The sequence below is a fragment of the Dissoconium aciculare genome (assembly GCF_010015565.1).
Source record: "Dissoconium aciculare CBS 342.82 unplaced genomic scaffold K489scaffold_12, whole genome shotgun sequence".
Taxonomy (NCBI): domain Eukaryota; kingdom Fungi; phylum Ascomycota; class Dothideomycetes; order Mycosphaerellales; family Dissoconiaceae; genus Dissoconium; species Dissoconium aciculare.
In genome coordinates this window covers 289,069-304,567 of record NW_022984962.1, presented here as the reverse complement: position 1 = coordinate 304,567, position 15,499 = coordinate 289,069, and the positions used below count along the sequence as shown (strand labels likewise).

The window sequence follows — 15,499 nt, the reverse complement described above, 5'->3', positions numbered from 1 at the left end:
TTGTTTTTCATCACTTATCACTGCACAGTTCTTGTCATTGATCTTTGAAAACCACCATTGTGCAAAACAACTATTGTGGCATGCACACAATTCGCGCACGCAGTATTGAACGCAAACACAATATGGATCCAAACACATATAGACTTGCGATGCAGTTCCTGCTCGCTCGTCCAGGGAAGAGCTTTCTCGTCACGAATCGGAAGAGGCGAAGTGGAAGTTTGCACCATCACGCTTCAGCTGTGCCAACTGCCTTTTCAACATGAAGGTCCCTCATGCTCCGGGTCACAGGCAGGTGACTCCCAAACCCAAGCTCAAACAGAACAGACATCCTTGCACCTGGGAGGGATGTCACCGCATGTTCGCGTGTCCGCACAACGTTCGACAACACATTCGGGAGGCGCACACCGGAGAACGTCCATACGCGTGCGAAATTTGTGCAGCTGCAGGCAAAAGCAAGGCCTTCAAACGACCAGGTGTGCTCAATCGCCATCTGAGACTGGTGCATCACATGGTTGTCGAGACGAACCGGGCTCGCAAGGAGAGTTCAGATCGATCAGTACAACGTACCCAACTTGTCCGGTGCGATACGCCGATGAACCCCCATGACCAAGAGCAGATCCAGCAGACCGTGCAAATGATCGAACCTACAACGCCAGTGTTTAATCGTTCGTCCTCTGAGAGCACTTGGTCGTATCATCACATGCCTGCTGAAATCGACATCAATATTCCATTCTTCGGCGAACACAAGACAGCAGGATTCCTCAACGGTCACGATCTCTTCAACTTGTCCTATGACATGCCTTCGCTTCAAGTTGGCTCATCCGAAGTGTGGGCTCAGATGAATGCGCTTGTCGCCATGCAACCCCCTGCTCCGACACACCCAATCCACGACTACCACAACCGCCAACTGCACCCCAATGCTGATCACATGCTTATACACTCCACACATGCTAATAACACCACATCCATGGCTTGGTCACAGGGAGCGCAGTCATATAACCCTTTCGCTGGCACGGAACTTCCAAGCTTGGATTCACTGCCTCGACTGCAACACAGCAGGAACAACTCTTCGGAAGATGACCACAGCCACGGGACGATCAAGACCGAAGACCTGTTCTCAAGCATGCAACATGGCATGGGCTGGATGATGTGAGCTCTGTAGCGCATGTTCGCGGATGTTTCAGAGGTCGTCTGGATGGCCTCATGTACGATGGAAGTGAGCGCGTTAATGCTGAATTTCTGCTCAAGCTACGAAGCCGATTGCCGCCCAAGATTGCGTGACTGGCACGAGGCTTGGTTCTACGAGATTGCGGGAATCCGAAAGGTGTGTTTTCAGACGACCAGAACGTCGCGCGTGCTGGCATGCGCGATAATGGTCAAATGCATTCGCTTGATGATGAGGATGATGCGTGTTCGTCTTCATCCCACACAAGCTTCGATACTGTTCCATAGTGTTCATAGCGCAATTAAGTCTCTACTTTTTCAATATTGAGGTTTTTCGTGGAAGCTTTCTTGGCCTCGATGACATCGGCACAATCGTACCCTTGCGGTCGGAGGTCTTCAACCTCGTGCCCAGCACGCTGTGATAAGAGATCAAGGCCATGACGCCTCTGCTGCTCTCGCCGCAAAGGATCGGGTAATCGTCGTGCAGTCTCTCGGCCATCCTCTTTCTTCGCGCCACGTCTCTCCTTGCCCACTAATGATCGTGCTGTGGGGCAAAGCCACAGGCTGGGAAAGACGCTATCATCGAGATCGATGTGCTGCTGTAGACTATTCTCGATCTGCTTGACGGCTGCACGATTACTTGTGATAGTTGTGCAGCCAAGTGCCCACCCATAGAGGAAGACAGACTTGTTGATGGGGGTCATTTTTGAGCCTGCTAAAACAGCTTCTGCAGGGAGTTTTGACTGACAATCATTTTCGTTCTGATCTACGATCACGACCGGTATTCGCCATTCGCTTGGCACGTCATACGCCGAGAGCTCCTGCATGGATTTCACCAATCCTGGCTGGTCGTCTGCATTATCGTCGCCCATTAGGATTCGGGTACGTGCGACTTCAGTTGGCGTTCCGAGTGTATCGACGATCTCCCTCATGCGGACTGCTGCTTCGTGGGTGCAGACGAGCTTGCGATTTCCTAGAGCAGGATACAGTAAAGATGGTAAGAGATTCTCGTCTCCCTCGATTTCCACTTCTCGCTTCAATGCGGGGTGAAACCAAGGCTCCTTGGACACTTTGGCGTGGGAGAAATCTGACACAAGCGCAAGAAGGATGGTACAGTCAATATTAGCAATGTCGGAGACTATGGGCTTGAGTGGTGGCACCATGTTAACAAATGCATCTTGCAATTCAGGTATATGCGACGTGTCCTTGCCACAGCACACTATTGCGCCTGCTTTGCGACAGCTTTCGACAATCGCATCAACCTCCGCACTCTGTCCCATTGTTACTCGAGGCAATAGCAGGTGGACCTGAGGCTTGCGAGTCCGGACTCGAAGACACGTAGCAGCTTGACAAAGCTCTTTAGTTGTTTTGAGAAGCGGTATGTCTGTATCGCCGTCCTCATCGTCAGATCCATAATCACTGTACTCGTCGTCTGAAGTGCCTGTCCAGCCCTGTTTGGCGAGATCGAACATCAGTCTCGTATGGGTCACCAAAGACACCTTGACCCATTTGAGGCCAGCTTCAGTTATGGCATCAACAGTGACCGAAGAGTCTTTCAGTCCTCGCTTTTTAGGCTTTTGAGGATTGAGACCAACATGTGCCATCGCTTCTGAAAGCGTTTTACCGTTAGAATTATAGTACAGACGCTTGCGCAGCGCCACCAGATTTCTTGACCTCTTAGCATGAAGCCAGACGGTCTCCATGAATGGAAGATTAGATGATCGTGCATTGTGGGATGTCGACTCCTCGTCGATTTTAGAAGCCAGGCGTCCCAGCATTGAAAGCTCAGAAGTAACGCTGTTCCGGAATTGCGCCAATTCGATGTGCTGTTCTTGCTTGATTTGACGTAAGTATCGCCGGAATGCTTCGAGCTCAGAGAGAATTATCTCTGCTCGAGCCGTGAGATCGCCTAAAACTGTCTCGACGGAGACCCCATCACCAACTGCATCTTGGGTCTCATTTTGGGTCATCGTGTTTGCCTGGTGTCACGATGTCAGTCAAGATAAGGCTTTGAAATGTGAAGTGCTGAAAATAAGCTCTTTCACGCTGTTGATACGACGACGTAAACTCTTGGACTATCATAAACAAGAAAATATCAGATCTCCTGTGAGCCGAATTCACAAATACTGTTGCACACCCGGGCAGATAGATATCACGATGGACTGTCGTCACCAGAAATTTGACCTTTGGCGTCACAGACCAGCGAGTACGCCGCAGGGTCCCACAACTACGCCTCGATTGATTGATGCAGTTGCCAAGCCCCACCACAACAGCATTACCAATGATCCTGTTGCATCACATTTGAAGCCCGTCTGTATGCGCAGCACGCGATCACATCGACATAATTCGAAAATGGTTCTGATAAGTACGAGTGAAGAATGGCAGCAGCAATCTGCACTTCTGCTTCAGGCCAGGCCTACCTCGGTCTGTCCAACTTTCATCCCTTGTTTGAGCGCGACGCAGGCTGACGCAGCACACGTAATGTAGACTCGGATTACGACAAAGTACAACATTCCTAACCTTGAGTCTCCGCGATATCAAACATCAGACAAGCGAAAACACGAAGGTGGTGGCGATGAGAAAGACGCCGCAGCGACTGCCAAAGTCCCTCGTGCTTTCCTTACGCTGAAAACCTACGACCCTGAGTCGGGAGTGGTGCTCAAGTTCAAGACAGACCGCGCAGCAGAGGTCGGACGTCTCATCGGTGGACTAGGTCGGTTGGGTAGGCATATGGCCGCACTTCCACCTCAAGCAGACGGTGAGCTTTGCACCCATGATGAGAGTATGATGATCTACCTCGCTGACCAATGCGAAGATCACGACGTGGCAACGGAGGCTCAGGGAGAAGCCTCTGTCGATGTAACCCAAGCTGTCAAAGAATCAATAGCTTCACAGCCCTTGGATACGAAACCGCAGCAAAACACCAACCCTGGGGGAGGCGGTGGTGGCAAAAAGAAGAAGGCGAGACACTCCCATTTTTCGTTATGGAGTATGCCTCTGACAGCCTCATAGAAAAACAAAAAATAGACCAGCATCCACGGCGAGCGGGACGCCGCAAGATGATATCGGGATCGCCATTTCGCCGCCTTGCGAGGTTCCATGCATCAGCCTTGACTCCAGCTCCGTTGTAGTGGAGAGATCTGCTGTGTTCTCAGGGCTGAGGAGGGTCTTCTAATCGCCCACATGCAGTCGATGTATGGCCAAACGACAAATCTTCGTCCAATGGGACGATCCCGGGAAGAAAATCTGGGAGGGGCCTCTGTTCTCGAAAGCGCAAGTATCACCTCGGTCCAAGCCAGATCGTCTACAGCATGTGTGCCCTGCGCAGGATCGACAACACCATCGCCGAGTAAAGTCATTGGTCATACTTGTACCTTCGACTTGGACAAGGTATAGCTTCGCGGCGTCCATGTCGCCGATGTACCCGCTATTGTTGACAGAGTACCTGATCGAGACAGGATGGGTGAAAGCGTCGTGCCGACGAAGCGAGTGCGAATGCGGCACAGAGGCTTGGGAGGATTCTTCCTGTCAGACGCCATATGCAGATAACCCCGTATAATACCGCAATTGTGGTGTCGAATGCCGTCCTCGATCCCTCTCAGGGCCAGATCAGCCCTTCGACAGCGCAGTCATACTGCAATCCAGCCGCATCAAATGTCCGATGACTGGTCATGTGCACGTTTGGGGAAATGGCCTGTGTTCCGAGGATGCCCGTGCAGCGGCCCACAATGTGGAGGCGGGAAGGACCTTTGAGGAAGGACTCATGTCATGATGAATGTGCCGTGGAGGACAATTCGAAGATTGCATGTGTCCAGACTGCATGCAAGAGGATGGGCCACCTGCCTGCATCGCGCGGCACACGCAATCCGTACCGGAGATCTCCACTAGAATTTAATCAATGTAGACCGAGCTTCACAGTGGATGCAGCGACGGGCAAATAGCAGGGGCCGCGGCACATGAAGCATGGGCGCCAAGTCTGGGGAAAAATGCCGCCATGGGCCAAAATGCGTGCGGGTCAGTTTGCGAAGAGCTGGGGAAATCTGGTCCCCGCAGCTGTCAACATTCGCATGATCGTGGGGTCGCGGGAGAGGGAAAAAGGCAGCTGTCTTGGGCGACTAGAGCACCCTTGCTAGTACCTGCATTGGCTTCGTGGGGCGCATACAATCTATTGCATAAACGAGCTTTCGGACCATTTTCATGGACAGCCAACACCAACATGCAGGTGTTGGCGATTCTTCCCGAGGTGTCGCACCTTTGCATTCCTCACGGCTTCTGCGCAGCTGTGTTGCTTGCGCGAGGCCCTGAAGTGAGTGTGATATGCATGCGTTGTGATTGCTCAAATGTTGGCGAAAGATGGTGTTGTCGACTGTAAACCTGGAAATTCACGGCGTCGCTTACCCATGCGCATCTGCAACGCACGGCTTCGTAATCCCTGCTCTGAACATGGTCACGCTTCCTCGCAAAGGTACAGTACCACCAAATTGCGTCTTGAAGGCTCCAGTCAGCATCGCGGCGAATGTGTCACAAGTCAGCTGCTACATATGTGGTCAATGATCGTCGACGAACAAGCCCCATTGAGGTCGAGGCGCTACGTTGCCGCTCACGAACTTTATAGCGACGGCTTTGCAAGGCATGTGGAGTCGCAATCAGCGCCTACCCTGAGGAGCTAGAGTAGAAATTGCTCAGGCTGTGTCATATTGAAACTTATATTATCAATCTCGAAGCTTCAGAGACAGGAAGGCCCTTAGATAGTAGACGAAGCACGCACTATATCACCCCAAGAACCAAAATACCGATTTGTTTCATACTGTGGATTGCAGCGCCGTGCATCAGAGGACGCTGCGCACGTGGCCGACAACAAGAATCATTAGCGAGCAAAGGCGACATGTACCATTGTCTGCAGATTATATGAGTGGGTGCCTGAACCGGCCGAGAGATGCAACATGCAGCAAAAGAAAGTCACGTATGTATTCCAGTACCCGCCTCAAAATCATCGACTCATAAGGATTATGGTGCCTGGGCAGGAGCACAGAAGCAGCAATAGCACGCCTGTAATACTCTACGTTCCTCCCAGGTCTAGCAGGATGCCGGCATGCACAGAGGGACCTAGCAGCAGACCTTGCACCAATAGTCGAAGCGCCACTGCACTGCGTCTTACTTTCGCCCGAGGTTCTGCTCCGACGAAAATGCTGGAGTAATTCATGTGAAGACGTGCTAAGAAGGAGCCGCAGGAAAGGCGTCAAACCCGATTGTATTGCGGGTGCTGCTCAACTTCGGCACCAGGGCAATGCGTAGGCGAATGTTGTGAAATTATGAGCTGGACGTTTCCGATGTGACCGGCTTCCGTCCGGAATTCTACCTCCCTGCCCAGCAGATCGTTGCATTCGACTTTAAAGCCAAGATTCTGCTGCCAGCGTCATCCTCTGGGCGCGCACTCACTACGCTGACGATTGCACGGGTGCCCAGATGCGTAGGGATTAATTTATCAAGCTCCGGGAGAAGCGGCAGGCCAGCGGCGACTTTCTCATCGGCGGACGAGCACACGCACGAAGATGCCCAAGCGTCTGACGCCGTGCTCGCCGGTCCTCGTCGCTTCAGGCCCCGGCCTGGATTGAGCTCCTAGCTCGGCCAGATTACAAGGTTGCTCTAGGGTTGAAGATGGCAGAAGCCAATCGATCAGGTGGCTGGGCATTCAACGGGCTCGGATCTGCTGCGACTAACGATGGCCTGCATTGCCCCAGATTTTCTCAGGAAATAGCGCGCGCATGTTTCCCTCCTCCAGTAGTCGATATTGCGACAGTGTGTATCCGCTTCTGGAGCACTTGCTGAGTCGTATCTCATTCGGGTGCGTGAGATATTGTCAAATTCAATGAGGTTGTGTTCGGAGAAATTGCCGTCCGAGATTGATACTCCGTGATGAAATGTACTTGAGATTGCTATCGGCAGCTAGGTCACGTGTTTGTCCGGCCTAAGCCCGTGCGCCTCTGAAACCTGACTCAAGTCAGGTTTGGGACCAATGTGAAGTAATTTCCATCATTCCTGGTTTTTACGTCTGCGAAGCCAATCACCGCAACCCGAATTCCATCTATGTCAAACCACCCCGTTATGAAACGGTGCAGCTTGTGACGATGCAAAACGGTCATCCGAGATGAACACGAAATATCAACTTCCGTTGTCCCGTCCCTCCATACATGGATCTGATGAGATGGCGGAGACTAAGAGCCGCCTCTAAATTGGATGAGGTCATCGCAGCCAGAGGACCGCAATTTGTGCAAGGGCTTGAAACGCCACATGAGCAGACGACGCTGATGATGAGGCTGTAATTAACGGTCATTCTTGTCGCGGGTCAACGGCGGTGATACTTATGCTGTGGATTTTAATTACTCAATATGCAGGTTCAATTCAGTTTCACATCAGAGAGTTGGTGATTCGAGACGACGGCAGGATCCTCGATGATGGGCCGCTTTGCCTCAGATCACAACGGTTCGTAGGGCAAGATGATTACTTGCAGCTTCAATCTCCGTGTGCCTGAGTACACAACCGTCACCGAAGGCTGACCAGTCTCGCCACCGAGCATTCTGGATGCGCACGATGTCGACGGTGACCCTGATATCCTGATCACAGATGGCGGCATTTCGGCCACTCCACATCAGCTGCTCGCAAATGGAGCTTGGCAGTTTGGCAATGCTCGTAGGCCCTGCTAGGATTTGCGACTGCTACCACTGACGCCGCAAGGACACAATGTCCGGGGACGAAGTAGAGGATACCAAGCCAGGATCGGCAGCGAATGCCAGCAGGCTACCGGATGACCCGGAGATCCACCAGTCTAACTGACTGAGACAAGATGACAAAGAGATTGTCCTATTGTAACGGCGATGGCTTCGCAGGATTCTCTTGTAGACCTCGTACCTGGTCATGGTCTGTCGCCTGAGTACTCCTCATCGCTCAAGCTTTTTGGAATGAGCACCGTCCTGTATCGGCTGCATGAACAATTTGCAGTACAAGTCATGGTTCTCATTTTCGGTGGAGCAGACTCGGGGCTGGCAGTCCGGCTTTTGCACCGATGATTAACCGGCAGAATTGGACAGCGGCTCCCGAGCAGAAGCATTGCGCATCAAATGCCTCTTGCTCGACCTGCATTGCTTGGCCGACGCTACTGACGCATTCACCTTGTAGCGATCAGCATGGGAGCGGAAAGGGCGGGCGACGTGGGCGCTAGGGCTTCTCGCGAAGACAGAGACCCCTGCGCCAGTGTATCTGGCCACCCTTCTTGTCATCGTGGTTGTCAGAGATATATTGGAAACGAGCATAATGGATGGTCAATACCACCACCACCAATGCTGTCGCCGGCACAGTGTGGCCGTCTGAATCATGTCTGTCTCATATTCTCGAGACTCAACGCAAGCGGCCATCAACCGCCTACAACATGTCGACCCTTCAGTCTGCACCTCCGATATGTCATCGAGCGAAGAGCAGTGCAGCTGTCAAGCATAGTCAAATATGGGGAAATTCTACCATGCAACGCGGGTCTGAGGCTTAGAACCCTCCTGGCCAGCAATCAAGCCATGTCTTGCAGTAGTGACGACGTCTGGGGAGATTGCTAATAATACCAGGGCGGTCTTCGTGTCATGCGCCAGGTCTCCGTTCAATTTGCGATGATCGGACTGAAAGGTCGCGGTGAGAATGGATGATATGATGTCGTATGTCACTTGACCTAAGTCGGGTGCATGGGCCCAGAGGCGACCGTCTGGAACCCGCCCCAGGTTTCGGGCGTGTCGTGTCGTGTCGTCTCGCCTTGAGCCATATCGCGTGAGGTCTCACGTTGGTCTGTGTGTCCTGTCATCCGGCACTGGCGGCGAGGCCAGCTAAATTGGTTATTCGCTGTTACTTTGTACACAGAAATGTTCTCAAGCGATGCACGTACAGGTGAGATTTGACCATGTCGGTGAATGGACTCTCGGGCATTGGTTCAGAATGTATATCAACTGAACAGTGCTCTAATGCGCACGATTACACTACTGAAAATATTCAAGGACGGTGCCGTTAGCATCATGCGAGAATGAAATCTCTCTCACGGCGGGAATTTGCAATTGGCCGGACGATGCGTTGATGCCGCATTACCCTCCTGCAATTTTCTTTCTCCACAGTAAAAGGTTCAGCCGTGAGGTCCGCAAAAGTCCGATGCCTACCTACCTAGGTACCTACCTAGTAGGTAGGTATGCACGGCTTCCCCAGACCCCGGGTTTCGGTTGATTTTATTAGGAATACAAAAAATGTGAGATGCAGCGTCACATCACTATTGGCAAATGGCACTGGACGGCTCGAAATGCGTGGTCAAGAGTGACAAGATGCTGCTCCGACATCCGTGACAAGTAACCAAGATCGCCGCCACCGCTACCACCAATCTGGGCAGCTCGGTGCCTGGGTGGATTGCGCTGCATTGGGCGCGGCGAGGCGACGGGGAGATCAGATCAGGCACGGACAGAGGTTGCCGTCAGCCAACACGCCGGTCCGCCGCTTCAACATGTCCGTCAGTGTCTACTTTACTTGGCTAGAATCATGCAAGGATGATGCATTCACAAGATGGCATGCACAACGTAGATGTGCAACATTTGCTACTGAAGATATTGCAGCTCAGCGAGCAATTGCGTCGGGTAACTCATTCACGATAGTCCTGCTGTGCTGAGCGGCGCAAATTCTCGCACGAATTCGGCAGCACATTATGCGCACTCGGAAATCCCAGTTGGACCGTGTCTGCACAGTACGTCCGACGAAGATTGGGAGAGGGAGTGTAAGCAAGTCAAAATACACACATCTACACTTGTACAGTACTTCGTCGATTCATGCTGATGAAGATCTTCCCAGGGCAACATGGCAGTAAATGCTAGACACATTATTAGACAGGAACAAGAGCTTGGAAGTCTCTGCCACTCACCCACCCATCCACCCACACGATGTCGCTGCCGAGTCCTACCCAAAACCTCGGAAGTCACGCTTCCATGCTGTGTCGCCAGCGGCGCACATCCATCAATACTTGTGCGCGCAGATGTCTTTTGTTTCACGGACAATACTAGGTACGTTTGTAAATACAGGAGTTACATCATGCAGATTAGACCCCTTGATCGAGCCGACCAACAACAATCGCCATTACTCGTGTTTAATGAAGCCGTGACAAGCGGCAGACAGGGCTGATGAGGCGCTTGGGATGGTCACGGTGGTCGCCGTCGCTTTTTCGCTCCCTTTTCATCCTTGGCCACTCTCACCCCAGACTCCGGACCCCGGACGTTCGTGCTCGGACGCACTTGTGTCTGATGATGAGGACGGCGCCACCCAGGAGCCAGGAGAGTCTCTATGTCAGTCCGTAATCAAGGAAGCAGGTCATCCGACGTCTGGGTTTTTCATCTGTCTGTCATCACACACCGTATCCACCAGACTTGGCGCAAAGTCAAAGACGCATTGATCATTTCGGCTCCAGATTCATGTGGTTGATGATGGATGAGACTGCCCGGAAAAGCTGGAGAAACGGGCTTGTATGAAAGTCTAAAGTGCTGCGCCGGTGCCTGTCTGTCTTGATGTAGCAGCTGTACAGTGTACAGTGTACCTGTATTCACGAAAGTGTAATTCGTAAATTGCCCTCTCCCTCTGTGTCGTCGTCGTTGTCGTTGATGCCCACCTCTCTCTGCGCCGCCGCTGCCGCTGCCGCTGAAGCCCGTGGGCCTGCCACCAACTGCTCCGGACTAATTCCCACTTCGTCCTCTTCCTCCTCCGTTTCCTCCTCCACCACCTGCAACTGCACTAGGTGGTGTGTAGCGTGGTCGCCTGCAGGCCAGGTTCGTGCGCAATTGAATCGTGCGAGTTTTACATGTACTCTAGTCAACTTGGCCTAGCTGGGAAAAAGACTTTCCCGCCGTTTGACTGGGATTATCATCAAGCGTCGCGCGCGCACACACAGACACACACACACTTCTTGACGCACTCATCGCTCACACCCACCCACACACACCTCACGATCTTGATCCCGCGAGTTGACAATGTACTACTGTAGACTACTATAGTGGACGCTTTTGAACTTTCGCCATGTAGACCAATCTTTTCTCTACATACTACCACGATTGCCCTGCTTCGTGGAGAACAACCTCAACACCGTCTTCCTTTCGCTCTCTTCGCCCACGTAGAGAGAATCTTTCAACATCTCTCAACATACCTTAATAACCTTGGATCTACGATTGTCATTGCTTCGTTCCGTTTCTCCAGGTTTTGGGAAATTAGCTGCCGTGCAACACTCGACTGTCCGACCGCTTAGCATCAATCATCCCACATTGATTGTACGACCAACTCAACATATCGATCCATTATATTCCTGGTGGGAAACCCGGTGTATGCGCGCATCGACATCATTATCTGGACGTCTACGACTACTTTGTCATTCCTTCATAACAAAATAGGGTCGCCTCGCTGCAACAATTGGTAGTCGCCGATCAATCCACGAAAATCCTGCTTCTCAATGCGAACTGCAGGTCAGATTTGAACAGTTGACTTATATCTGACGCCTGTCACGCACCGGCTACCCGTCACGGAAAGCCAGGCAGGTCACTTTGGACAGCCGCTCTGTGCGATCATCCTGACGACCGATTCAAAATGCATATCGAAGTCGCAACACAACATGACCTCGAGGTTGCGTCGCCTACATCCAACACGGTAGCTTCCAGCTCGCCGCCGAGCGTGTTGAGTGTTGGTATGTAACAACTCCAAAAGCGCTTGCGAGCATTGTCACTGCGCGACTCGACTAACACAGCGTACCTACAGGTCAGTCAGCACCGAACACCACCACGCTGCAAGCTACTGCCAGCAATGGTCAATTCCCACCACCAAAGACCGACAAGCCGCGGCCACACCAATGTACTACCTGCGGTCGCTCCTTTGCTCGCCTTGAACATCTCAAACGACACGAACGATCACACACGAAAGAAAAACCCTTTGAGTGTCCCGAGTGCACGCGGTGCTTCGCCCGTCGAGATCTGCTCTTGCGCCATCAACAGAAGTTGCACATGACCGGAGGTCCTACGCGACCACGTGTAGGCCGGCGCGAAAGCGTCGCAGGGACGGCAATTGGCAATGCCGACCGCGTCCGCAAAAACTCGACTGCAAATCTTGTGCTAGGATCTGCAAACATGGGTATGAACACTGTCAGGCCGCGAGCAAACACTCTCGGCCATCTCGATCTCGTGCATTTCGACCCTCATCATTTGCCGATAAACCTTGCGAACGGCATGCACATGAATGCATTCCAGACCTCCATGGACTTCGACTTTGGAGGCATGCCACACCAGCTTCCCCACAACGGTAACTTCCATGGCCTACCCAAGCTCAACACGCAGCTCCACCCAGGTGACATGTCAAATTCTTTGCGGACCGCACCGCCGACCACCAACTTTGGTGGCTTTGAAGCTGATCACCTGTTCAACCCGCACCACACCATCAACCCAGCCGCTCTGCACGCCGGCGATGTTGTACCCGTGCCGTCAAATATGCCTTTCGGCTTTGACCCGAACCTCGCGCAGCACATGCCGCCCGGTGACGACTTTTCATGGATGCGGGATTGGAACATGCAGCACATGGCAGGTGGCCATGAGAATGATCCCGAAGTTTTCGAGGAGTCGTCACCTTCGCGCATCAGCAGCGGCGACAGTCCTGCTGATTTCAACGACAGCTTGAACAACAGCCATGCCAATCTACCCATCGACTTCCAATGGCCACCGGCCGAAGGTCCGGCCCAGCCTCTATTGTCACCAGGTGGTTTCGATACGCTCGGCTCTGGCTTCTCTCACCTTGGCGTCATGGGCGAGACCGTTTCGCCTTCACATCTTCATCAATCCGCTAACGGCGATGCCTACTTCCAGCAGCATATGATGCAAGCAGCGGGTCAAACGCACCTCCACCCCAACATGCAACCGCAGCAGCAGCATATGCAGCACATGCAACATCAGCATCTGCAACAGCAGGCCCACGTGGACAATATGCAAAGTCAGTCCACATCCGTCTTTGGACACCCGCTTTCCCAATTTGATTCCAACAGCCCTAGCATGTCTGCCGCATCATTGAACGGAAGCGGAATCGGCGCACGGAAGAGTTCCATGACAACTCATTCGGCCGATTCTATCACGGAGTCCACCCGACAAGCCCTACTCAACACCTTGTCGCAACCATCCGTTTATGGTGGGCATATGTATCGCAAATACTCTCAGCCCAGCGTCAGCTCCCCGCTCTCGGGCGGCGGTCGGCCATCGGCGCAGTCGACGGGCCCTAATCTCCCAAGCACAGCAGACATTCGGCGATACATCGATGCCTTCATCCAATACGCTCATCCCCACTTGCCGGTTGTCCATTATGCGTCACTCTCGTTCGACTCCATTGAAAACACCGTGGGACGAGCCACTTCACCCAGTGGTAACATGGGCAAGGACCATAACGTCGGAGGCGCTAAATGTTTGATTCTTAGCATGGCCGCCATCGGTGCGCTCTACGAGTACGATCACCCAGCATCAAAGGAGCTCTTCGACGCCGCCAAGAAGATGATTGCGCTCTATCTCGAGGAGAAACGTAAGAACGAGATGAGCTCCCGACACGGCCGCTCTGGAGCACAAGCAGCTCCAGAAGCACTGCCTCCACTTTGGCTCGTTCAAGCCATCCTGCTCAATGTCATCTATGGTCATCATTGTGGTGACAAGCTTGCTGCGGAGGTCGCCAGTCAACACATCTCGTCCTTGATCGGTCTCATGCGTGCAGCCAAGGTCACTGAGTCAATGAGTGCCGATTTTGACATCAGCGCTGATATGACCGGCTCTGGTGAGGATGGTCACCCCCTCGCAAGACATCCTACTCAGGATGCCTACCTCCACGCCCAGTGGATCAATTGGAAGACTAAAGAAGAGCGAAAGCGCTGCTTCCTGGCGATGTACTTCGTTTCCAGCCTGCTCTTGATCGGATACAACCAGACTCCAGCAATCATGAACTCGGAGATCCACCTGTGTCTGCCTTGCGAAGAAGACCTCTACAACGCCGAGAGTGCGCAGGAGTGGCATAATCGAGGCGGTCTAGCTGCTGCTCAACAGCAGGAGATTCCTTTCACAGACGCTCTGAACCACCTGCTTTCTGCTGGACAGCGATCAGCAAACGGACAGCACACCGACGGGGAACTAAAGCCTAGCACATACGGCTGCCTCATACTCATCTGCGCTCTTCACAATGTCATTTGGGAAACCCGGAATCGTCAAGCCGACACCGACTGCACTGCACAGCAAATGGAAGACATGGTGAGCAACATCGCACCCGCGCTGAAGGCATGGCAAGCCGCTTGGAAAGCCAACGACCATCACCGGATTGAACGACCAAACCCCTTTGGTCTCGGTCCTCTGGCAGCTGACTGTATTCCCCTTCTGGACCTCGCTTTCGTGCGGCTCTATGTCGATCTTGGTCCCACACAGGAGGCATTCAGAGAACGCGACTTCGACAGGATGGCCAACGAACTCGCCAGCCGAACGGAAGCCCTCCATTTCCAAAACGATTCGAAATCGGATGACGGCAACGACGCAAAATACAATCAGTCCAGCTCAAATCAAAACCCGCAGTCTCCTGCAGACAACGCGTCCGCCCGCCGCGAGAAGCATCTGCGAAGAGCAGCTTTCTACGCCGCGGACTCACTCACCGTCGCGTGCCAGTACAACCTCACGTATGCCGACCAAGCTGCTCATGAGCTGCCCATCCAATCTGCCGTTGGCTTCTTGGCCTGTGTTCAGGTTCTGTCGGAATGGGTCTCGGCCGTGCAGGAGCGCGTGGGACCACAACTCGGCATGCTCGGCCGTGATGCCATTGATTTCTCTCAAATGCCTGCTGTCGCGCTTCTTGAGGCCGAGGATCTTGAACTCCTTCACAAGATGGATGACATCTGTCAAAGACTCGAACAGAAGCGTCTCGCCCAAGAGAACCTGCTTGCTGTCGAGATGAACAACTTCAACCCATCATCGACAGGCATCAACCCAGGCCGCAATAAGGTTGACCTGAGCGGTTACGGCTCCGCTGGCAAGCTGACTCGGGTCATCGCTATGATGCTTGAGAAGGCTGTCATTTGGCCGATCACCCATGTCATTGCTCAAGCGCTGGAAGTCGAGGCGCAATACCTCGACCGTCGGGCAGCAGCCTCTCTCACGGCCAACTGAGCAGCATGGTTCTGCTCGCAGCGAAGAGTCATTTCGTCGGGTCTCAAAGGCTTGAGCCACCACCTGTACCAACACATCGGCCGTCTTCTCAGAAAGACGTCGAGAAAGTAAGAGTCGCT

The 15,499-nt window shown here is 53.0% G+C and overlaps 7 protein-coding genes across 7 annotated transcripts; 5 read left to right on the top strand and 2 right to left on the bottom strand.

Moving 5' to 3' along the window:
- Nucleotides 1-259: 259 nt before the first annotated feature.
- Nucleotides 260-1,153, top strand: K489DRAFT_373037 (uncharacterized protein; the record flags this gene model as incomplete). The annotated part of the gene is made up of 1 exon (XM_033603389.1): nt 260-1,153. The coding sequence occupies one exon, from the start codon at nt 260-262 to the stop codon at nt 1,151-1,153; it is 894 nt and encodes a 297-aa protein (XP_033456837.1).
- A 45-nt stretch (nt 1,154-1,198) lies between these two features.
- On the bottom strand, nt 1,199-1,629 carry K489DRAFT_58955 (uncharacterized protein). The gene has a single exon (XM_033608743.1). The coding sequence runs from the start codon at nt 1,457-1,459 to the stop codon at nt 1,244-1,246; it is 216 nt and encodes a 71-aa protein (XP_033456836.1). The 5' UTR covers nt 1,460-1,629; the 3' UTR covers nt 1,199-1,243.
- Nucleotides 1,467-3,134, bottom strand: K489DRAFT_390464 (uncharacterized protein; the record flags this gene model as incomplete). Its single annotated transcript, XM_033606605.1, has 1 exon — nt 1,467-3,134. One exon carries the CDS (start codon nt 3,132-3,134, stop codon nt 1,467-1,469), a length of 1,668 nt encoding a protein of 555 aa, XP_033456835.1.
- A 382-nt stretch (nt 3,135-3,516) lies between these two features.
- Nucleotides 3,517-4,176, top strand: K489DRAFT_324857 (uncharacterized protein; the record flags this gene model as incomplete). The annotated part of the gene is made up of 2 exons (XM_033601789.1): nt 3,517-3,588; nt 3,652-4,176. 2 exons carry the CDS (start codon nt 3,517-3,519, stop codon nt 4,174-4,176), a joined length of 597 nt encoding a protein of 198 aa, XP_033456834.1.
- Nucleotides 4,177-8,214: 4,038 nt separating this feature from the next.
- Nucleotides 8,215-8,823, top strand: K489DRAFT_58928 (uncharacterized protein). Its single transcript, XM_033608742.1, has one exon. The coding sequence runs from the start codon at nt 8,349-8,351 to the stop codon at nt 8,766-8,768; it is 420 nt and encodes a 139-aa protein (XP_033456833.1). The 5' UTR covers nt 8,215-8,348; the 3' UTR covers nt 8,769-8,823.
- A 1,890-nt stretch (nt 8,824-10,713) lies between these two features.
- K489DRAFT_58914 (uncharacterized protein) lies at nt 10,714-11,139 on the top strand. Its single transcript, XM_033608741.1, has one exon. The coding sequence runs from the start codon at nt 10,830-10,832 to the stop codon at nt 11,049-11,051; it is 222 nt and encodes a 73-aa protein (XP_033456832.1). The 5' UTR covers nt 10,714-10,829; the 3' UTR covers nt 11,052-11,139.
- A 663-nt stretch (nt 11,140-11,802) lies between these two features.
- On the top strand, nt 11,803-15,380 carry K489DRAFT_390463 (uncharacterized protein; the record flags this gene model as incomplete). The annotated part of the gene is made up of 2 exons (XM_033606604.1): nt 11,803-11,899; nt 11,971-15,380. The coding sequence occupies 2 exons, from the start codon at nt 11,803-11,805 to the stop codon at nt 15,378-15,380; spliced, it is 3,507 nt and encodes a 1,168-aa protein (XP_033456831.1).
- Between the last annotated feature and the right edge of the window lie 119 nt (nt 15,381-15,499).